General features: G+C 52.7%; 2 protein-coding genes across 5 annotated transcripts in view; one reads left to right on the top strand and one right to left on the bottom strand.

Moving 5' to 3' along the window:
• The first annotated feature begins 339 nt into the window (after nucleotides 1–339).
• LRRC73 (leucine rich repeat containing 73) lies at nucleotides 340–6937 on the top strand. Its single transcript, XM_064158770.1, has 6 exons — nucleotides 340–985; nucleotides 1469–1629; nucleotides 2700–2822; nucleotides 4016–4116; nucleotides 4766–4949; nucleotides 6491–6937. Exons 1-6 carry the CDS (start codon nucleotides 714–716, stop codon nucleotides 6559–6561), a joined length of 912 nt encoding a protein of 303 aa, XP_064014840.1. The 5' UTR covers nucleotides 340–713; the 3' UTR covers nucleotides 6562–6937.
• A 1478-nt stretch (nucleotides 6938–8415) lies between these two features.
• The window catches only part of TJAP1 (tight junction associated protein 1), a 46083-nt gene continuing 31446 nt past the window's right edge, over nucleotides 8416–23052 (bottom strand). For 3 of the 4 annotated variants that reach the window (XM_064158774.1, XM_064158775.1, XM_064158776.1), the window contains 8 exons: nucleotides 21588–21746; nucleotides 18577–18605; nucleotides 17381–17542; nucleotides 16680–16746; nucleotides 16194–16223; nucleotides 14910–15017; nucleotides 14131–14214; nucleotides 8416–12452 (listed from right to left, as the gene is read on the bottom strand). In XM_064158774.1, the coding sequence (XP_064014844.1) occupies nucleotides 11148–12452; nucleotides 14131–14214; nucleotides 14910–15017; nucleotides 16194–16223; nucleotides 16680–16746; nucleotides 17381–17542; nucleotides 18577–18605; nucleotides 21588–21713 (1911 nt within the window). In that variant the 5' untranslated portion in view covers nucleotides 21714–21746 and the 3' untranslated portion in view covers nucleotides 8416–11147. The remainder of the gene's footprint in view (nucleotides 12453–14130; nucleotides 14215–14909; nucleotides 15018–16193; nucleotides 16224–16679; nucleotides 16747–17380; nucleotides 17543–18576; nucleotides 18606–21587; nucleotides 21747–23052) is intronic. The other variant, XM_064158777.1, reaches the window with a different exon arrangement.

Genomic DNA, 23052 nt, shown 5'->3' with positions numbered 1-23052 from the left:
CAGGGGCTTCTTCCACCCTTACCCCTCTGCTGCGGCCTTTCAGCGCCGGGGGCAAAGCCTCCGCTCGACGTTGTCTGCACGGTCGCCTCGGGGCGGCAGGCGGGAGCCAGCGGACGCCGGTGTCCCCCGTCAGAGGCTTCCAGCGGCGCCGGGGCCCAAGATGGCAGCGAGTGACCCCAGGGTGGGGTGAGGGGTTCCTCCCCTTGCCCCCTTTCGCAAGGAGGCAGACCCGCGCCCGGCCAGGCGCCGGTAGCGTGAGCGGGCGGGAGGCGGCGGCGGCCGGCCCCGAGCAGCAGGAGGGCCCGGGGCGGTGGCAGGGAGGAGGCGGAGCGCCCGGCAGGTGCGGGCGGAGCGCGGCGGGGAGGAGCGGGGCTGCCTCTGCTCGGCGCTGCTGGCGCACTGGGGAGCCCTCGCAGGTTTCCGAGCCTGGCGCTGGTCCGCATTAGTCACTGCTGATGGCTCGCCTGGGTCTCGTCATCCGCGGAGCAGCGGCGGCCCCGTCGGGTGGAGCGAAGCGACCCGGCGACCGCCGGTAAGACTGCGCAGTGACGCCCCCGGGGCCGCGGTGGGCCGGGCTGGGACTGCCCGGTGGCAGCGGCGGCGGCGTTGGCGCCCGCCCCGGTTCGCAGCGCGCAGCGAGACTCCTTCTCGGCGCCCAGCCGCCGCCACGGGATCGGCGGGCGGCGGGCAGCAGCTCCCCGTGCGGGGGGAAGATGCTGCCGGGATCCATCCAGATCTCCGGAGAGACGCTGTCGGGGGCGGAGATCCGGGACATCTGCGAGAGCCTGCGGGAGAACTCGGTGCGGCTGCTGTCGCTGCGGGGCTGCCAGCTCTCCGAGCGGGACTTCGGGCATGTCTGCCGAGGGGTGGCTGAGTCCCGTTCCCTGGCTCAGCTAAACCTCAACTTGGGCATCGTTTCCAACATCAACCGCGTCAAGCAGCTGGCCGAGGCCCTGAAGACAAACCGCTCCGTCCAGTCGCTCTTGTGAGTACAGCGGGGTGCGGGACTGTGAGGGTGCCACTGGCCGCCTCCCGACCAGGGATGTGCCTTTTGAGAGCTCGCAACTGCGGCCAGACCCTCAATTTAAACCTTGTCTGAGCAAAAATGCCCTTGACGTTGCAGAGAGTAGCCCTGGGCCCTTCGGAATTCGGCTGGGAGGGAGCCACCTCCCTCCCCGCCGGCTGAGTACGGTCCTGACTTTAGGCCCGACCCCCTCCAACCTGGCTGCCTCGATGGTAGGGGCTGCCCCTGCCCCGCTGGCGTTCGCTGCACACCCTTGTCCTTGCCGGGAGAGGAGAGCCGCTGTAGCGATCCTCTGACCTTCGCGGCAGAGGCTTCCCAGGGCGTCTTTCTCACCTGGGGTCAGGATTTGTCATCCTTCTCACTGGGTCTGCTTCTCGCTCCCTGTCAGGTTAGTTAGCCGGCAGAAAGAAGGTTCCACAGTAATTTTCCCTTTTACCTGCACAGCCTCCATGGGAGTCCCCTCACAGATGCAGGCTTGGCCCTCCTCAATCCTGCTCTCTCCATCCACCCCTCGCTGGTGGCTCTGGACCTAGGAGACTGCATGCTGGGTGATGAAGGCATCAATCTTATCTGTGGGCTCCTGCCGCCTGACGGGGCCAAGTCCGGTAAGCACCAGGGGCTGTGGGCTGCACAAGGACCAACGGAGCTTTCACACAGAGCAGATGCATGCAGCAATAATTCCTCAGCCCTGGAGGAATCATAGAATCGTTCTGATTGGTAAAGACCTCTAAGATCATCGAGTCCAGCCATTACCTAACTACCAAGTGTAGTGCTGAACCACGGAGACAGGTTCTGTAGTTTGCCTCAGCTGAGGAATTTCTTTCCCCAACTTAAATAAAGCAGGAAAGTCAAGCACTAGAGGAGCAGTTCCCTCGAGCAGGCATGGGCTTTCTGCTATTGATCTGTCCTCCTCGCAGTTCGGAGCTCAGGGACCAACAGGTTGCTTCTGGTTCATAACAGGAGCATTTGGAACCGAAGGAGGAGACATCTTTGGCTTTGAATGTGTTTTTTTGCATGACTACAGACAAACATATGGTGTGCCCCCACCTCAGCACTCACCTTAACCACCAGTGCCTGGGAATTGTTGCTGCTTGCAGGTTGCTACCATACATGTGGGTCTGTGGTCATAGCCATAGTGCCAGGACCCAGATCTTTGTGGGGGATAATCTTTTAGTGGTTAGAGGCCAGTGGGCCAGTGAAGCCAAGAGCTGGCATGTGCTGAGGTTAACATCATCCTTATTTCCTTTCTCAAAGTGCTTCCCACCTCTCCCCAGCACTTCTCTGTGTGCTCACAGTGCCACTGATGCCTTTAGGCCTGTTGGGTGCTTCTCCTTCACAGCCTACTGTCCTCTCCCCAACTTGTCACCTTTTGACACCTCCTTCTCCATAGAGTCACCTCACACAGCTCTTACTTATTTCCATTGTGTTTGTTATTTAGAGTAACTGGGACACAAACTGGGAGAGCAGAGAAATGGTGTGGTCACAGCATGGGAGATGAAGGGCTGCTAGTGAAGGCAGTGAACTGTTTCACTGCTCAGTGAAGTATGTAAAGTTGTCAGAGCAAATCCTTTAGCCCATCTGAGTATGGGGGACACAACACAACTAATCTGTTTAGCTGAATCAGTTCCCCCAAGACTGCTTTTGTGACCCTAAAACTCTGACTTTTCTTCTGCAGGCCTCAAAGAGCTAACTCTGAGTGCCAACCCAGGCATTACAAGCAAAGGCTGGGGACGCCTGGCCATTGCAGTGGCTCACAGCTCCCAGCTCCGCGTGCTGAACCTCGACTACAACCCTCTAGGTAAGCTGGGAGGCCATTTAAGAGAAGCAAGGGCTGCTGCACTCCTGTCTCAGCATTTCTGAGATCTGTGAGGGTGGGTGGCTGAGGACCAGGCTCTAAAAAGGCAGCAGAGCATCCCCAGCAGGATGGGGGGCAGTTTCTTGCATAGGTGTCTCCCGATTCACAGCAGCAAGTTCAGCGTGCCAGGTGCCTTTGGCTGTAGAGAAAGTCACTCTTGATGCTCTGCTCATGTGAGGTGGCCACATATGCTTTGCTCTACTGCCTTTGTTGTCACTTTTGACCCTCCGTGTCTCTCCTATTCATGAAGCTGTCAGCACTGATGTTGGCTTGGCACATGCAGTATGCCACTGTGCTCCCCCCCTTCATTTTCCCTGCATAGCAGGGAGGAGGAGAGCCTGGCACTCGTTACCATAGAAACCAACTCTCTCCAGCTCTGCTGCAAGGTGGTGGAGACTGGGCCATGCCTCCCTGAGTTTCATCAGGGCACTCCCACCCTCACACCATCTGGGAAAGGAGCCTCCCTCCAGGACCCATTTGTCTCACCAGGTACCTCCTCTTGGGCAGAAAAGGCCCCAGGCTGTCACCTGACATTAGCCTCGGTTCTTTTAAAGAAAGCTCATCACAGTTGCACAGTATCTTGGCACTGATGCCAAGGAATGTCAGGAGAACGTGTGGAGTCTTCTCTCTTCACCAGCATCAGTCTTTAATGCTCCTAGTTCTTCTGCATCCACCCTCTCAAAAACCTGCCCCCTTGCCAGGGAGGCACTCTGTCAGCTGGTGCAGAGTGCTCTGCCCAGTTCCAACCCCCCACCTAGACTGAGGTATTTAGCTTCATATTATGCATCCGGTATGCCTTGCAGAGACTGTTAAGGGCCCTCACATCCTTGAGTAAGCAGGAGATTTGGGAAGGTACAGTTCCTTGGAGAATAAAACCAATTTCTCTGTATTCCTCTTTGATTATCAGAGGCAACCGTGACTGCTGCTGTAAACAGGAAACAGTGCAACTTTACCTTGTCTCTTTTCTCAGCCAACAGCCCTTTTTTCCCTTGATGTAACTAAGATTCAGAGATTGCTTGATAGCAGAAACACTCTGAGGATGTTTCCATGACAGCCCCAGGCTGATAAGGGCATATGTTATTACACAACAGAAGCCAGGCACTGCTGATAATAGTCTCAGTTTGCTTCTCTCACAGGTGACCAGGTAGCAGGGATGCTTGCTGTTGCTGTGGCCTCCAGTCGAACCCTCGAAGTTCTGGACTTGGAGGGAACAGGACTTACCAACCAGTCAGCCCAGGTACGAGTGCCTACAGCCACTCTGCAGCATCACTCATATCTAAGGGTATAGGTCTAGACTGTTAGAGGCTCTAGCACTTACACCTGCCTTCAGCCCCCTCCCCAAGTTCATATGCACTCCTCCTTCCCTCCCTGCGCCCAGGGAGGCCCACTGCAGTCAGCTACAGGATGAGCTCATAAGCCACAGCTCTGACCTAGGGCTCTTGAATTTTACTCAAGTCAGCAGGGAGAAAGACACAATTCTAGTTGTAGTTTGGCTTTCTTGGAAGAAGTAAGGGGCTGGCCTTGTGGCTGAGGATCAGAGCTAATGCTTTGTAGGCAGATAAGGACCAAGATTTGGTATCACTGTCTCTCCTCTCGGAGTCCCAGCTCAATGGTAAGAGGTGAGTCTGGGTATGTAGCAGCAGTAGGGTGCAGAGCAGTTATTTCCTCTTTGAACAGAGACAGGGAACCCAGGCTCAGCTCTTCCCACAGAAAGATGGGAAGTCCTCAGGCTTTCAGAAAGCCAGGCAAGGGGAAGTCAAGGCCAAGGGAAATTAAAGGTAAGGAGGGCTGGAGTGTGCACTGAGACAACACATTGAAGCTCTTTCTGCTCAGCCTAGCTGCTGTTTGTACTGCTTGTCAGTCTGTATATGTTGCTCTCTACTTAGACCTTGCTGGACATGGTAGAGAATTACCCCACAGCCCTACGGACACTCATCCTGGCAGAGAACAACATTAGTCCTGAGCTGCAGCAGCAGATCTCGGACCTGCTCTCAGAGGGTGAGGAAGAGGAGGAGACAGAGGCTCGTGAAGTCACAGCCAGGGAGAAGAACCCCTGGATCTGCCAGAACAGTAAGAGCTCTGGGACCTGGGCTGTGGGCAGGGGCAGACAGACAGAAACTGGGGTTTCTGGAGTGCTTCCACTAATCTCTTGTGGTGGAGATGGTGAATGAGGGCTATCCCTTCTCCCTGTGAACTGGAATCTAAACAGCCTTCAGGTGAAACCCACACGTTAAATAGCTCTGGGCTGAGCTGCAATTGGAAAGACAGCCTCCAAGGACAATGCAGCTGCTGCAGAAAGTGGAAACAGGACTTCAGAGGCATTTTCCCTGATGCTGCAGGAACGAGATCCTTGTGCAAAGTCTTAAAACTCAAGGGCAGGAGCACTAAAGATCTCAGGGGCCTTTGCCAGGTATCCTAGCCAAAACTCATGTCATTCCTCACTGCTTCCAGAATCTCCCTACAATGCACAAAGCATCAGCTGTTCCTACCTTTGCATCCCAAATGTGTGAAGGGGTAGCCAGGTGGTACCAGCCTGTCTGTTGCTTGTATCAGAAAAAAAGGTATGTTATGGAGAGAGCTGTTGCATAGTGGTTTTACATTTCACACTGTCGTACCTACCTTGTGACAAGGGTGGTTTAGGGTTGTCTTTTTTACCCTTGGTTCACCTCTCTCCATCACACTTGTTGTATGTCAGACTAGCCCCAGACAAGTACAACCACTCCAACAAAAACACTTCAAATCTTTATTTGTTAGAACCAGGAAAGTCCTCTACTGACAGCTCTAGACAAATTTGGATCCCGTTTCCAGGAACTGATCCCCAAAATAGAGATCCTATGCAGAAGCTTTGAATGTGTAGGACACTGGATCTGAAGTGCATGGCCACTAAAAACCTCCTCCTTCACATCCAAGGACATTAGTTTTCTCTGCTTAAAAAGCCTTCTGGATGGGAAACTGGTACCCTGTTGAGTTTCTTACTTGCTATGCATGCCCATCCTTCTTGCAGCCGATTCACTTGGCATGAAGACAGATGCAGCATTCCTGGCTGGCACTCTGTGCCACTGCAGAGCCGGCGAGCTGCCCTCACCTTCCTGAGGCAGGCAGTGGAGGGCTGCACAAGCTCTCCATTCAGGCAGTACAGAAAGTCATCAGTTCCAGGCATCTGCTGCCATAAAATGGCTTCTTGCCTGCTGCATTCCCAGCTTTTGGGAAGGCAACACCACCACCCTGTGCAGCAGCCTGCCAGCCTACCCCACCTGGACACTTGCTGGAAAGATGCTCGGTGACTATCACTTCAAAGGTCAGCACCACCTGCGAACGTAGCGGGGGAAGGAGCAGCTCAGAGCTGACATTCCTTTTGATAGCCAAGACAGCAAATGTAGATCCCCACTCTGGGCACCTGCTGCTGTCTCTGCCTTCCTCCCTTCCCAAACCTTGAGTGTGTTCTGCTGCGTGGCCGGAGTAGACCTAGTTACCACTTAATCTCACAATCCTCTCAGCAGTTCACTTCCCACCCTGCTGTGGTGCTCTAATTCTTCACCTCTGGATCTGGAGTAAAGCCCTGCACCCTCTGGCGGCCCAAACGGCTCATGGTTTTCTCTCTCTTGCAACAGATTCCAGCTCCCAGATGGTCCTGGTGACGTCAGGTCTCGGTGACAGCCTCTTAGCAGAAACAGAAATGTAGCTGGGCTACCCCACCTGCTTCTGCCGAGGAGAGCACAGCGCCCACGGGGGAGCGTGTGTGCACCAGCCCCCCTGCCTGCAGCGGGCTGCCACAGCTGTCTTCTCGCACATTTCACGTCCCGGTGATGTCTCCCTCGCTCTCCGAGTCAGGAGCGTGGGCCGAGCGAACCTCCACACACATCTCCGTACCGTCACACACCCCGCTGGCCGCTTGTGCGTGTCCCGTCGCTGCATGTGTAGCTCACTGCCCTGCCTGCCCCCCGCATCTGGCTGTGCCCGCAGGCCACAGGCTGTATGTATCCAGATGTGTCTAAGAGATGTTCTTTCTAATGCTTTACTGCTGTCGCGATCAGAGTTTTATAAAGCCCACAGACGTAGCACGACTCACGGCAGCTCCATCGCTCGGCAGCTCCGGCGGCTGCGGGCGGCTGCCCGGTGGCGGGAGCAGCAGGAGCTGTGCCCCGCAGAGCCGGCAGGGGGCGGCAGCCGCTAGCCCCCGCGCCTGCGGCTGCCTCTCCGCCGAGCGCGCCGGTCCCGGAGCGTGGAAAGCAGCGGGGAAGGGGAGGGCTGCCCGGGCGGGGAGCGGGAGGGAGTCAGCCTCAATTTTGCTGTCTCCCGGGGCTGCCTCTGCCCGCGCACCCTCCAGCGAAGGCCTCGGTCGGCACAGGCACTCACGTTTCCCTGCTCGACCAAGCGCCATCTTTTGTTGGAGCCAGGCAAGGAAGATCGCGTTTCAAGGCTCAGATTAGGCTGGAAGATTAAATTGTAGCAACAGCTGCTACTCAAGGCAACACGGAATAAAATCATTAATTATGAAGACAAAGAAACAAGAAACTCTTCCTCTGTTATGCTTTGCACAGATCTAGGTCAGAAAGGCACAGGCTGCATAACTCGGGAGATGAAGGAAATAATCACAGCCCTCTGACCTCTGCAGCACCATTCAATATGCAGTGCAATGCTTCCATCCTAGAGGAACTCTCCAGCTCGTGGCTGGAAGGCTTCCTATCTGCGGTATAGCAAATCGACCCAAATCCTCCTTCCCCCCACCAAATGAAACCACTTGCACTAGAATTATAAACCTCCTATGAGCTCCAGAGAGAGAGCACGCTACATGTCCCCCCCTAACTCAGACTCTGGAATGAAGAAGTCACACTCTTACATGACCCTGAGAACTAAGGCTTCAAGAAAACCAACAAATACTAAAAGACTTAGCTCCACATCCTCCTCTCAACTCAGCATGTGGAGGCCTTTGTCACTCAGTGACACAGACAGAAAAGTACCTGAAATACAGTAGGCAAAATTCTGTGAGAAGCACTTTTAACACTTAACCAGTTTCAGTGCAGGCTTTTTGACAAGCGTAGCCTTCACAGCCTTCAAGTAACGTGAAAACTACCCATGCTGGTATTCAGTGCTTCTCAAAGTTGCCTGCTTGAAGTAATCTGCACCCTTCAAGGCCACTGTCAGCTGCCAAGTCAAAAGTGACACGAGTGCTGCTGTGAATTCTGGTCTCTGGGCTCAGTTTGATCTTTGAGCTGATAGCCAACATAAAACTACAGGAAAGAAACACTGCACATCTCATACGGCACTCCTTGCCTGAGACTTCACTTCCCCTCCGACTGCACAAGCACCCTGAGCCAGGCTGCTGCTGAACTGGGCACTCAGGAGAAGCAGTGAACTTACAGCCTCCTGGAAAACCCACACGACGCAGGATTGCTCTCCCTGGGAGAGCTAGTGGGGGGCACACACAGTTCAGCAGATCTGGGACACTACCACGAGAGGCTCTGCCCCCTCACATGCTCAGCATCAGTCCAGGCCAGGTTTTAACCAACAAACAGAGCACTATAACCACTGACACTTACTTTTAAAATAGTTTATTTCTGGTCTTAAAATATACATTGGTTTCAAAATTTCAGAAAAAAGCCCACACATTAGTTACAGATTAACAGTCTGGAGTTGGGACACTGAAAGTGGGGTCAGCTCAAGGCTCCAGAGACAATACTGCTAGAGGTGAGCAGGAGTGCAGAGGGCAGATCTGCTCCCTGCTGAAACCGAGCTCTGCTCTTCTTGAGGCCACTGGTCCCCCCTTCAACCTCTGCCAGTAGCCTAATGCTGCAAAGCAAAACCATCTGGTGACAGGCACTGGGCACTCTTTTGTCAACCCCCTGCTTCCCCACTGTTTTGCTTTTCAGTCTACCTTGACACAAAGCAGAACTGAGGCTGGCTCTGCTCAGCACTGTCACCACTAGCTGCTTCAGCAAGACTGAGTTTTGTACACCAACTGCCATCTCAAGGTCCAGTGGAGTTGAGGCTAAGCCTTGAAAAGGGAACGCCTCCCACACCGGCCAAACGGGTGTGCTGCCTTACAGGCAGGCCCCCGCTGGCCTCAGAACCAAAGGAGCTCACTCAGTGAGCATCCAATCCCAGGTGATGTCTGTGAGGCAGTAGCTGACAGCTGCTGCAGATGCAAGCCCTTGACGACGCTGCAGAAGAGCAGAAGCAATGCAGCAGTGGAGTGGCTGATGAAAGCAAACAAGGACCCCACCACCATGTGCAGGACAGCTGAGACAAACATCCTGAAGGCTCAGAGGAGGCTCCTGCTCTCAGCACCTGCCTGTTTGCACAGGTATCAGGCAAAATACTGTACTGAAATACTGAGTCCCACCACCCTGCCAGAGGGTGGCATCCAGCTCCACAACTGTTCAAGATGGGAAACAAGGCGATCATATAGGCAGCAGCTCTAGCCAGGGTGCATTTAACAACCTGTGCAGCAGCCAGGGAGGACTGCAGCTCTTCCACAAGCCCTGGAGCCTCGAGGCTTGAGCTGAAGTCTTGGCTGGCCCCAGCTACAAGCCATCCACCCCTTGGGGAGAGAGTGGGTTAGGGAGAGGAGCAGAGTCCCAAGCAGCTAGTGGCTGCAACCACGTGAATGGGAGCTCTCCCTTGGACAGAGGACTGCCCTCCTACAGCCCAGTGAAGAGCCCTCATTGAATAGGGTGGGAGGACACAGACCCAACTCAAAAACCAGAATGCAGACTGAGGACAGCCAGCGGGGTTTGAGGGAGGCATGGTGCAGGGAATCGAGCTAGTATCTCACTCACACCCCTGGGAAAGCCAAGAAACATCAGACAGATGAGGGCATAGGACAAAATTAAAACTGGATGCCTGGGCTTTGCAATCCCTCAAAAAATACCTACATCTACAGACCTCTCCCCTTCCCTCCCCCCACCCAACCTCCCCCAAACAAGACATCAAGCACACAAGACTGAGAAGTCACAAAATATCCACACTACACTAGGGAAAAAAGGCAGGGAGGTCCTACCCAGAAGAGACCCTGGACAGTCATCAGAGACAGCAAGAAGCCCCCCCTAGAAAAAGGGGGCATGTGAGGAGACCCTGGCAAAGGGCTGCTGCAGTGCCATGAGGTAGTATGTCTATAGGGAGCAGCTCCTCAGCATGCTGCCCTTGCATCCCTGCCGGCCCTGCACTGAGCCCTGCCTAGAAAAGCCCAGTAGTGTCTTTCATGCCTTGCTCACATGGGGCAAGACCTTGTTCTTGAGCCTGGAGGGGTTTCTGCAGGCTAGAGGCCAGGATCAGAGGGAAGCATAGCTCTGAGAGCTAAGCCTCCTCAAACACACCCACAACACGGGCATCGGACCAGCTGCCAACAGCTGTATCTGTTTATGCAGGGTGGGGAGAAAGAAAAACAATACATCCCCAAAACAAAAGGCTTGGAAAGAAGAAAGAAGCCCACCCAAGAGCAAAGCATCAGCACCGTTCAAACAAACCAACAGCACAGAGAGCGGGGGAAGAGGTGTGAGGGAGGAGACACACTAACACAAACCCCAGTGCCTAGCAGGCAGTGCCTCCCAGAACCACCTCAGCAGGCAGCACCCGTGCCCCATGCCATAGTAGCAGCACCTGTGTGTGGCCTCACGGAGGGCTGGGTGCTGCACCCAGCACAGGAGACAAGAGATGTGGCCCTGAAGAAGCAGATTCTGAGGAATCACCCAGAGGGCAGCCGTGGAAAACAAAACCTAGCAGGACAATGGGACAGCAACAATCCCAACACGTCCCCCAAGAGCACACAGCCATCTGCTGGGAGAGTCCTTGCGCCCCACTCGTGGCCCCTGGGGACTCCCAGGCAATGAGACACCACCACACAGGCACTCTGCCCTGTTGGCACAAGTTAAAAAGAGGGCAGAGCAGCTGCAAGCAACCAGCACAAGAGCACCCATGGTCTCAGGTACCAGAATGGGAAAGGAAGATGCAAGCCTAAAGAGGCACAGGCACCAGGATGAGGGGTACCAAGAACAAGCTCTGGTACAGGCACCAGTGTGAGGCTGTGAAGAGAGCTGTGGGTGTGCCAGGGCAGTGGATGTGCTTCTGCACACTGTTGTGTGCTAGTAAAGTGGGTCTGAGGGGCTGGGGGGCCCCAGCTCTTCTAGGTAGCAAAAGAAGAAAATAAATATGAAACTTCAGAGCAGAGCCCCCTAGAGAGGAGGTTACTAAGGGAAGTTTCCCCCTCAGAAGGTGGTCAGATGCAGACATCCCACAGCTCTGCAGCATGTGGCTGCTTCTTGCCCTGCCTCAGCTGAGAAGGTTGCCTTGCTCCTGGGCCTGCGTCAGACTGTCCTTGCGGTGTAAGTGGTGGACCCCCATCCTCTTGGGACTGCGGTGCGGCCGACTAAAGGAAGGCTTGACCCTGCTTTCACTTTCCTCTTGGGTACCTCCTTGGCTGCTCTCCTTGCTTCCCTGCAGCAGCATTTCTCTCTCCTCAGCTGGGCTCTCAGGCAAATCAAGGTCCACATAGTCCTTCTGCTTCTCTGGTGAGGGGCTTCCAGGTTCAGCAGTGCCTCCACCACCTTCCTGCAACAGCTTCTGGGCTTCATCCTGTGAGAAATCTGTACCATAGTCTGAGGAAAAATGGCTCCTGCGGGCCCTGGACTCGGTGCTGTCTGTGTCCACACTTGAGTCTCGGCTCACGGTCCAGCTGCAGCTCTCCTCACCGTCCGAGTAAGCGGAGGCTGCCCTGCCCAGCTCCTGCATGGAGCGGCTGAACCTCTTCTGGAGCTCCGGGGCTGAGTCACGTCCGAAAGCTGTGCGGTTCAGCAGCACCCGCTCTGAGGTGGGAGGTGCCTTGTCCACAAACATACGCTGCCAGTTGGCCAGCAGGTCCTCCTCAGAGCTGGCAGAGCTGGCAAAGGCGCTCGGGATCTGGGGAGGGCTGCTGAAGGGGCTGCTCTGGGAAGAGCCATGAGCTCTGGCTGCCTTGGGGGACTGCTGACAGGAGCAACTGGAGGCTGAACGTCGCCCTTCTGAAGCAGGGCTGCTGGGGAGCGTCCGGTGCCTGTCGCAGCTCTCATCTTCACTCTGCACCAGGCTGAGGGAGATGGCCTGGCGTGTGGCATAGGTACAGTTGGGCAGGGGGCTGTTCTTTGGGATCCTTACCTTGTCCTCAGAGAACTCAATCACTTTGCGCCCAGGGTACATAGGATGGGGAGGCGAGGGTGTAGGGTATGGGCTTAGCTTCTCAAAGGCAGGCACCTCCTCTGGCACGCTTTCCACACTGCTCTGCGGCTTGCAGCCACCATTCTGCTGTTTCCCCGCATCTCCTCCCTCCTTCCCCATCTGCCCTGTGCTGTTGCAGGCATCAGGAGGGGCTCCACTCATGTCCACGTGCACAAAGACATCCTCAGCCATGGGACAGCTGCCACTGCTAGACTTGGCTGAATTCAGAACCAGAGATTCTGGCTTCTCCAAGACTCTGGCAATGACTGAGGTGGGCACAACATCAGATGGAGCCAAGGTGTGGGTTGCCTCTTGACCAGGGCCTGCAGACTCCTGAGTGCTATGCAAATGTTTATTGACCATGTCCTGCAGCTCATAGGGAAGCTAAGGAGAAGGAAAAGGACATTAGAATGGGGATGCCACACACACCAATTTGTTTCAAATAACCTGCCTTTTCCAAACAACCTTCACGTATACTTTGTACTCTACCCTGACCCTAGCATTCACCCACGTTGCCTCCAGAAAGGTTCTCTTTCCCAAGCAAGCTTACACCAAGAGAGACTAACAAGGTTGTCACACCAGCCATGTTTCTAGGCCATGGTTCAGAGGCCCCATGTTGTGAAGAGGACAAGAAAAGACAGTGCATGAGCTCAGTCCACTATGCCTCTGTGCACAGAGAGGAGGCCTAGCCAGCACATGCTAGGAAGGGGTCTATTGATCTGTGGAAAATCAGCTGGTAGTTGCACTGAAGTGACTCAACAACCCTCAGTGCTGGGATCTGTAGTGCTCCCCAAATACAGTAATTGCAGCCATGCTGCTTGGCAGCCTGCCCACAGACCAGAATCGATGCCTCCCCCTGATCCTACCAACTTCACCACCTCATCCCACTTCCTCACCCTCTCCATTCCAGAGAGGCGAACATGGGGTTTGTTACCAAAGCTGCAGGACTAGTGTCTCAGCATGGGGTAAGCACTGCTCCTTGTCCTGTCAACGAGCACTCCTGCTCTCTCTATCACTATGCCAAGCTGCCCTCACCTTAGTCACCACACCCACGCACAATATGAAGCGGAGAGCAGAGCTCCACAAGCCACTCAAGGTCTGACCCACCATAGTCAGGAGAAAACTGTGTCCAAAGCTGAGGACACAGGACACACTGCATGACAACAGCTGGCTGTGTGACAAAGTATCTGCACAGCTGTTTAGCATTAACACCCCTCCAGTGGCAGCCAAGTGGGATGCAGCACTCTGGGGTGAGGGCAGAATTCAAAGCTCCAGGGAGGGGTGACAGCTGGGAGTAAGGTCAAGGTTACTCCAGCCGTAACTGATACACTGCCCTCAAGAGTGCTAATTTGAGACACAATGGGGGAGGGTGACATATTGTTCACCTGCCAAGTTAAAAAAGACAAGCACATGGTTTTGATGAGATGAATACAAGAAGGGATGAATACAAGAAGGGTACAGCAACAGGAGAGCTGAGGTAAGGGCCTGAATGAGACTTCCAGCTGAAGAAGTGATACTACTAATATGAAAGACCTAAACATCTTTGCTCATCCCAAGTGCAGGATGAGCTGTAGAGCCCACAAGAGAGAGTATGAGTTAATACCAGTTCAGAAGGCCTAAAAGACACTTTGGTGCTGCCTCCCACCTTTTTCTTCAGTAAGAAGTGAAGCATGGCCAGACTACTGCTGCTTGACTCCTTATCAGGCAGCATGGCCTTTCCACGTGGCCAGGTGAGAAATGGAAGACGACAGAGCAGAGTAAAAGAGAGAGGCCTGTCCTCCTGCCAGCTCTTACAAGGCACCCAGCAGGCTATCAAATTCAAGGTTATTGTGCTTTTTATATCAGCTCCTAGCTGAGCTGTGAAATGGAGCTGGCATGAAAGAGGAGATGACAGAGGCTCTGTGATGCCTTCTCAGTGAGAGTGGGAAGAGGAGCCCCCTCCAACCTCTCTCTGAGGCTGAAGGATAAGAGACCAACAGCCCTGCAGAGAAAGCTGGAGAAAGCAAGATGCAGGCGGAGACCGTGAGCCCTTCTTCCCCATCTCAGCAGGACTGCTACTCACATCAGCAAACTTGTGGTTCCTGAAGTGGGACTTGTTACACTTCAGAAGCTGTACTGCAAGGTTACAGTCCTGTCGATAGCGTTCCTGCAAGAAAGAGCACAGGAGTGCAACAGTGTCAGACTTGTCACTTGCCTGAAAGGGTGCCACCTGAACAGATGCTGCTTGAACAGAGGCAGAAAAAGGCATCTGATGCATCTCTCACAGGGCACCTGCCACTCCCTCCTCTCCACATCCCTATGCATTTTCTCACAACTCAGCCAAGGCATGGCTTTCAGCCCTAGTCCCTGCTCCAGGCATATACTCTGTCAGTGCATCAACTTCCTCTCCCTCTGGGAATTCTAATAACCTCCAAAAGTCCACTAGATTTGCTGTGCCATCTCAGAGCCATACCTGAAGACACTGCCTGATGTTAGGCATCTTGCAGAGAGACTTGAGGGAGTTGAGAGATGCTAACAGAAACAAGCACTGGATCCCAGAACTTCTATATTAATGGTATAGAAGAGGCAGCGGCTCCCACCCAGATCTAAAGTAAAAGACATCTGCCATTGGTACAGCCTAGTCAAACCCTAAGCTCCAAAGAGCAAATACATTGGACTTGAAGATCAGTTCTTCCCTGCTCAACCCCTCAGACACTTCTTCTGTCCCTAGTGTTGTGTACAGCTCCCACACTTTCATACACAGTGAAATAACTCTCGTGCTACTTTACATTAATGATTTTGAACAAGAGGAAAAGCCTACACCTCACACACTTCCACAGCTATTCGCAGACTGACACTTACATTGAGTTCCTCCAGCTTGTTGATGGTGGTTTTGGCATCAAGCAGTTTATTAGTGAGCTCTACAATTTCCCAGTCCAGCGTCTTGCGGTCCATCTCTGCCTTTTTAATCTGGGATGCAAGAACACCAGGTTTAAATCATACCAGGCCAGAAGAGTCTCGTTTCACCACCCACTTCAGCCCAAGCATAGCACAGTAACACATTCAGCTGGGATACAAAAACTTCCAGACAGACAGACAAGGGGGACAGCCTGACTCTTTGCAAAGGAAGAGACCCCAAAGGCCAAATGGAGCCAGCCACTCTGCTAGCTAGTCAGTAGGCTAAGTTTGAACCTACTCAGTCAGTATCACTTCTTACAGCACAAACATGTTTCCTCTTCCCTGGTTCACACAGTGCCTGGTGGAAAGCTAGTGGTTTTGACCAAGCCTGCTACTGGTAGCAAAGACCTCTGAGCCTGAGATACCCAGACCTCTTCTCTGGGGCGACAGAACTGCCTATAAAGATCCAGCAGTCAATGCTGAATAAAAAAAGCAGGTTTAATTCACAGGGAGAGGGCAGCAAACTGAAAGAGTTTAAGCCTCGCTCTAGTAAGAACTATCTGTGTAGCTTCATCTGGAGCTCAGTTAACATCTTTCCTCAAGCAGGTAATACTGCCTTTCTAGACTCTATAACAGAGTTAGGTGCAGAGCCAGAGACCCAGAGGTAACAGCAGAGAACAGCAACAGCTCCGAACAACCAAGCTATCTCCTTCTCAGGTTCATCCAACACTACCCAAGGATGTAGTCACCAGCTGTGCACCAGGAGTACAGTTCAGGGATGCACAAGGGGACAGGGGAGGACTATGCAGCCTCTTCAGGCATTAGCACAGTGCATATTAACCCAAAAATTCAAGTGCTACAACCAAAAGAATTCTCATCGTGGCCAACATGGAGGCAATCAGCATCTCAGCTGTTTGACTTGCCTGCTCACAGGCCAGAAGGGGAAGGAAAGGGAGCAAACGAGGCTCACAGCCATCCACATCTTGTGCTGTGCCACAGTTTATGGGCACCACTTCCCAACACGCCATGCTCCAGCTGGCTCAGAGTCAAATGCTCTTAAGATGGAGCGTTACAAGCTAGGACTTGCTGCATCTGCGGGCAGCTGCTGGATACCAGGTGAGCCCTTGGCTGGACGAGGGCTGGGGCCCCTCCATCTGGGATGGTGTATGTAGGACTGACAATGAAACCAACAGGCTGAGACATGTAACAGAGGAGAAAGAAAAAAGCACACAAACGAAAAGACGCAACTGCAAAAATCCAGCTTTGGCTGAGAGAGGCCTGAGAGGTAAGTGCACCCAGTGTGTGCAGCGGCAGCGTGGGGAGGGGAGAGAGAGAGGGGAAGGGAGAGAAAAGAAACAGCCATGAGTGTTATGAATGCACACAACAGACATACATGCACATTGGCTCTCCTCTGACTGCCCTCGTCCTCCCCTCCCAGACTGACCACCCCAAGACTGGCAGTTTGAGAGGGACTGAAGCAACATGACGGAATACCATGCAATTATGTTGTGGGGAACCAAAGCTCATGTGCATGACCAACTAGGGGGCTCAGTAAACCAAGAAAACAGTTCATGACACCAGCTGGAGTAGGGAGTAGATGGTCATGACCAGAATCTCACCCCTCACCCACTGCCACATCTGCTGAGTAAAGCCAGGGCCCCTTCCTCCATCTGTTCCCAAAAAACAAATTCCTTCCACCTCCTCCTCTCTGTAGCGACTTAATAGTGCACTTACCAGGGCATGCAGCTTCTCCTCCAGGTCTTGGTTGGTTCTCTGGGAAGCAGTGTAGCTGTTCTGCAACCTACAGAAACAAGATTGTAATCATGAGTAGATGCCTGAGATCTGTTCCCAAGTTTCCTTCATAGCTGCCAAGCAAACCACCAAGTCCCTAACTCCAGAAAAGCTGGCACTAAGAGAATCGTGTGCATTAACTATGCCTCGCCTCTGCCGCATAATGACCTTCAGACCCCTGTCAGTTCAGGCAAGATGAGGTTCAGTGGGTGAAAGGATCTTGCAGGGGAAGGTGTAAATGACTTTATAGAATCACCAAGGCTGGAAAAGACCTCTGAGATCATCAAATCCTGCAAAGACACCTTTCAGCTATGTCATGTGGCCAACGACTAGCACTGATTTTTAACTGAAGTACTTTTCAGGTGGTGTGGTGATGTACTTTCTTGCAGCCATTAGTGGATCCTTTTGCACATGGGGTAACCATTCAAGCTGGATCCTGCCTGGTATCCAAGAGGTGAATTCCCTGTTGTTGTAAGCCCCTGAAGCTGGCATCATTCCTGAACTATACCCTGGAGAAAGTAAGGCTGCATCCCCTACAGCATGGGGATGCAGATAGTCTGTGATCTACACAACAGCCTGTTCACAGCAGCTGAGGGCGTCCGCGGTGGGAAGCATCTCTACCCCTTTCGTTTGCTTCTTCGTACCTACGGAATTTGTCCTTGAATTTCTCCAGCTCCTCACGGTTCTGGCCCAGCTCCATCTCCAGGTAGTCCTGACCTGACTCCAGCTCCCTCTCCATCGCCTCCATTTTGTTAGTCACATATGTCAGTCGACGTCGAAGCTCTTCATTCTCATGTTGCAGTAGCCTGGGACACACAGGAACAAAGTACCACTGAGTGCAGAAAAGGTACTCCACACCGGCACTCTACACCCAATACCCTGCTCTAGGGCTCAAGACTCCAGAACAGGGGCCCCAGGAAGCTAAGAATTAAGTGGCACATGCAGCAGGAGATGAATCTCTGTCAGGAGAGGGAGACTCAAACTCTCTGGCAGAAGGGAGCAAAGAATCATGAGCTAGCTGGCCAGGCGTGTGCCCCAGCTCCCTCTCGGGTTGCAGTGCTTGGACAAAGCCCACTAGCCAGATGAGCTGTGCAGCTTTAGTGTCCCTTACTAGTGAATGAAACACACTCAATAATTTATCCCAGTCTAAGTTAGAAGAAGTGAAAGCAAAAAAGAGGAAAATCATCTTCTCTTCTGAAATGGTTCAAAAGCCCTCACATCTTTAATACATGGTGGAAATAGGACTTCATACAGCCTTATGGCCAGAAGCAGAGGTGGTAGGTTATGTTTACAGATGTGATCACAGCTGCCAGTCAAGCCCATTCCAACACAAACTGCTCCTCTCCTCCCCAGCCAGGACATGCCTGGTGGTCAAAAAGACTTCCTGTTGTTTTTCATTCCTTTGTGCTCAGCTGCTCAGAGAAACCCAGAAGCACAGCTTCTCTTTGGCAGTGGAAGCTCTCTCTTCACTGTGGCTTGGGAGTTCAGTGCTAGCAGCTGTCTGTGCCTCACACCAGCAGCAACAAAGGGCTCAGCTCTCATCCTCAGTCAGCAGCACATATTAAAGCCTTCATATCCTACCTTCTTTCACAACCACAAACTTCTCTGTCTTGCACCTGCTCTGGTGATCTAAGTTCCCTCCCTCTACAGGGGCAGAGACATGCAGAGGTTAGCAAGGCACAGACTAAAGGTTCTGCCCACATGGCCCCAAGAAGACTGAAGATGTCAGAGGAGCCCACAAGGACAGGCAGCTTCAATGTGAAGGTGGCACAGGCAGGATGTGAGGAATCAGCACCTACACAGTTGCAGTATGACAAGCACATTGCAGTATGACACTTACTTCATCCTTTCTGCATCCGTCAAGGGTTCCTGCACAGGGGAGAAAACAGCCGTGAGGTTCTTTCAGAGGAGATGGTCTCTCATACTGTTCTAAAGGACAGAATCTTGGTTGCTAGACCCTACCTGTGAATCTTCCTCACTTGTTCTGACAGGTCATACTAGGCAAGCTTAGAGCTGCTAGCATTTGTACACATGGCTCAAGCTGCCTAATACCAAGGCAGACTGTGTGCTCTGTCTCAAGGCAAAAGTGCCAGACTAGAAACCACCACACAAAAGGTAACTTTATGCTCCCACAATACAACCTCAATATCACTTGTAACACGTCACCTTAGCTAGTGCTTCAGCTTCCTCCACGTCCACAGTTGGTGGGTAGCAGAACTCCCACAGGCCAGCATACCCAGGACTAAATTATCACAACAATCACAACACACTTGAAGCCCCACAAAAAGAATGAAGAGAATCATTTGGGAGCCAAAAAATGCATCTATGATTTACACCACTCAGATGGTGCTGTGAAAAGCTGTTCTTTCTGCAGACCTGACGCAGTCACTTGAACTACTCCGGGATAGCAGAAGAAAAAAACAAAGGTCAGAAAAGCCTGTGAAATAAATTAATCTTCTGGAAAGGATCCCTTGAGATGGACAGAGCAGGGACCTGCAGAACAAGGAGACACAGCACAGTGAAAAGAGCACACAGCTCAGCTACTCTCACTTACTTTGCACTCTGTGCTAATGTGTGAGATGGCTGCTGCCAGCCAGCAGGGCTGAGATAGATTGAATTAGCACTAGAAGGAACTCTGTGCTCTGTGAAAGTCCAAGACTGTGACCATTCTCATGAAGTCCAAGCTGCCAACACATTTATTACTTGTGGTGCTTGGTACCAGCAGCACTGCACAAGACCAAAGTGCTGCCACATGTTAAGCTGTCCAGCTCTGAGCTGACAGGCTGTGCCACAGACAGTTGTGGATGGGGTTGCTGAGCTGCTAGCAGTATTACAGAAGGCAAACCATGCCAGTCCTGGCCCTGAAACGTCTCAAGGCTGCCTCCTTCATCAATTTACACTTTAAAAGAATGGTCCTTACCACCTGCATACACCCTCCTATCCCTACAGGCAAAGTATCGATCCATTCTTTTCTTACATGCCCTACATGGCAATCAGTGAATTCACACAGAATTATCTAGCAACTGCCTCACGGACACACACAGAGGATAATGACCAGGCAAAGGGGATAACAGGACTTAGAGTAAAATGGGTGATGGCTCCAAAGCAGGCTGGAGAAAAGGGAAGGCTTAAAAAGACCTGAAACAGCCACTACACAGAGAGGGTACCCCAAGACAGCCACACACAGGGCACACACAAAACACCACGAGCATCCTAGCACCTCTTGCCCTGCAATCTGGAGGGCCTCCAACCTGCAAACACATGTGAAGCCTGCAGTGAGGACAACAGCACCAGCTCTTAAATTCCTAATTCCTGAGGCCAAAGGGAAGCTGGTTCCTCCCAGGAAAATATACCCAACCTGGAGCACAGTCATGAGTGTCGCCCACAACAGAACAGGTTCTGGCAATTAAGCACCCACAACATAAGACTCAGGGGCTTGCTCTTGCTGTCCCCACCGTCACTGCGGTCTGGAAGCCAACGGGGCTTTGGCATTTGTAAGACCCCTGTCTGTGAGCCAGTGGCCCTGGCACCTACCTTCTTTAGTGCCAGGCTGAAGGAAGGGGAGGATCTAGTAGGGGTAGGCCCCTCCTCCCGACTCCAGCGTGTTGGAGTGGAGAAAGATCCTTTCTCTGGGTGGTTCGGCTCCACTGCACGCTTCTGCCCAAGTTTAGCACACAGGTGGTGTGGCTTTAATAGCTGTGAACAGGGACTGCTTTCATCCCTTTTGCCCTGTGCACTGCTTTTCCATGAAGACAGTGAGTGCTGCTGCCCAGAGGATGTCCCTGCCAGCCCCAGGTCTGCCACCTCATACTGACACAGATCTACTACCCTTCTCTCCAAGGAAAGGAGTTTTTCCTTACTGTTCTTCCTCCCAGGGACAGGCTTCTTTCTTAGTCTGGAAGCTCTCTCAGCTTCCTTATCATGCTTTCTCTGGCATGAAGCCACTCCTGGCTCCCCACACTTCTTTTCTGCTTTTCTTCTGCTTGGGCGGGGGGACCTTTCAGTTGCACGTTTGGTTCTGACCCCCTGTAGATGACCTTCCACTTGGCCTTCTGGCATGGAGCTTCTGGGAGAAAGGGATGTGTTCTGGCCTTGTTCTGCTCCCTTGGTCTCTCTCAGTGAGCGCAAGCGGATGGGACTCAGCACCCTCTGGGTAATTTCATCCAGGAATTTGGAGAACTGGAGTTTTTCCTCTCTGATCTTCTCCCTGCGCTTGGCAGAGTCAGCGGCACTGCTGCTGCTGTGCTCCTGTGGGCACTTCTCCCTACGGCTGAGGCAGACCTGAGGATCACTGCACTTGTGTGAGCCACGGCCATAGGAAAGTGTCTCTACTGAGCGGGACTTGCGTAAGCTCTCAGGGCATGGGCCTGTCATGTTGGTCTGCTTCAGGATCCCTTTGAGAGGCGGACGTGTAGAGGAGACCTGAAACTTCCTTGGTGTTAGGACTTCAGGAGGCTCTTTAAACATAAGCGAGCGTTCCAGGCTTCTGCTCTTGAAACAGCAAGTGGGATGGTGCCTTTCATCTCCAGACACCACAACTGTCTCCATGCTACGGCTCACAAATTTCCTGAGGTGCCCACGACTGTGGTTTGGACACCGCTTCCCACTTCGCTGCCCCATCTTCCCACCATGTGGAAGTGCTGGCGAGACAGTCTGACTTTTGATGTTCAACTCTGTTCTGCACCCTGACACTTCCTTCTCACTGCTGGACTCCAAGGACCACGATGAGGAGAAATTCAGGTTGCAAACCTCAAACCCCTCTGCCTGCTTCGGATGGCCTGCCTTGGTGTAACTAAGCCCTGTTTGCTGGTGCAATGGGATTAGGCCCTTTGTGACCCGGCAAGCTGTTACCTGACTCTGCTCAGCCAAGATCACTCCGTCCTGGTCGTCACGAATGATGGGTACCTCATGGCGGATCTCACGATGCTGTGGAGGCGCCTTGCGGTAAGGCTTCTTTGATGGAGCTGTGCTTGACATCCTCCCACCTGCGTGGCTCCAAAAGTGGGTCACCTACCAACAGCAGAAAGTGCAGAGAAGACAGTGTCACAGGCACTCCATCCAACCCTAAAAGTGACCCAGCAGGAATCTGGCTCCCTTAGAGTCCCAAAGCAGGTCCCCATGCAGAGTGGTGGTAAAGCAGGGAAAGGATGTGGCCACAAGCCTTGAGCAGCAGCAGCAGGAGAGGGAGCAAAGGAAGAGGTAGCTGTGTCCTTTTCCCAGTCAGCGAGAGCAGAGGGCTGGTACATCCTCCCCCCGCTTGACACACGCTCACTCACGTAGTTTGTATGTGTCCAGATTATATATAGCAAACAAGAACAGACCTCACAGCAGCATATTGATTAGGCTCTTTAGGAAAGGCCTTTTCCAGTATGGAAACTGCAGGCCTTGCAGGCAGCAGTGACAGCTGGAGCAGGAGTTATTGATCATGTGCTGTCACTGTCAGTGGGGACTGTGTGGGAGGAGATTGAAGTTATTAAAGAGCCCAAACCCAAATGTTTTTGGTTCACTCTGGAACCCCAGTGAAGTAGACCACAAAAAGCTTGTCAGAAGGAGGTACCACACCATTACAACTCTTCACTCTGTTACCAAATTAGAGAGCAATGCCAGTGATCTTGGTAACTAAGGCCAGATTTTGCAACATGCAAACCAGTTTAGTCCCTTTACCCCAGCCACTCTGGGCAGGAGCCGCAGCAGTACAAAATACAGAAGTAGAAGCAGCTGCCTTGTACACATGGAATAATTTCCTTCCTTTCCAGCACTTTGGAGCTGCTGTGGAAAGGAAGGAAGATTTCCTTTCAAGCAGCCAGGATTTTGACCATCCCACTGTACAAAAGATGTACCAGAAATGCCAAGGAGTTCTTGTAGACTTTCCCCAATGACAACATATGCACCACTCACAGCCTCCATATATTCAGGGTAAACACCCACTCCTCATTACCTGTCCCCTGCTGGACCCTAAGGATGAGCAAATCTAGCATCTCTGCAATCCTCCAGCACTTCAAAGTGAAGGACTTCCCTCTCTTCTCTTCTACAAGAAGAGCCATTTGACTCCAAATCACCTACCTTCAAGGCAGTCAACAGACACCACTGGGCCAGTGCCCTAGCAGACTTCACTCTGTGTTTTGGTCAGAGGAGTTGTTCATGTTAAACCTCTAAACAGAGCCTCAAGAATTCTCTCAAATTCATATCTGCTCTTGCTTAGCTGTGTCTTCTTGAGACTTAGACCGAGTCCCCTGGGAGGACTGGCAAGTGTGAGGTGTCTGCACTAAGCACACAGTGGCTCCAAGCCACAACAGGCTTTATATTTCACAGAACA

This window comes from Pogoniulus pusillus, chromosome 18 (assembly GCF_015220805.1).
Source record: "Pogoniulus pusillus isolate bPogPus1 chromosome 18, bPogPus1.pri, whole genome shotgun sequence".
NCBI classification, from domain to species: domain Eukaryota; kingdom Metazoa; phylum Chordata; class Aves; order Piciformes; family Lybiidae; genus Pogoniulus; species Pogoniulus pusillus.
The sequence above is the reverse complement of the archived record's forward strand: the minus strand, read 5'-3'. Positions and strand labels throughout refer to the sequence as shown.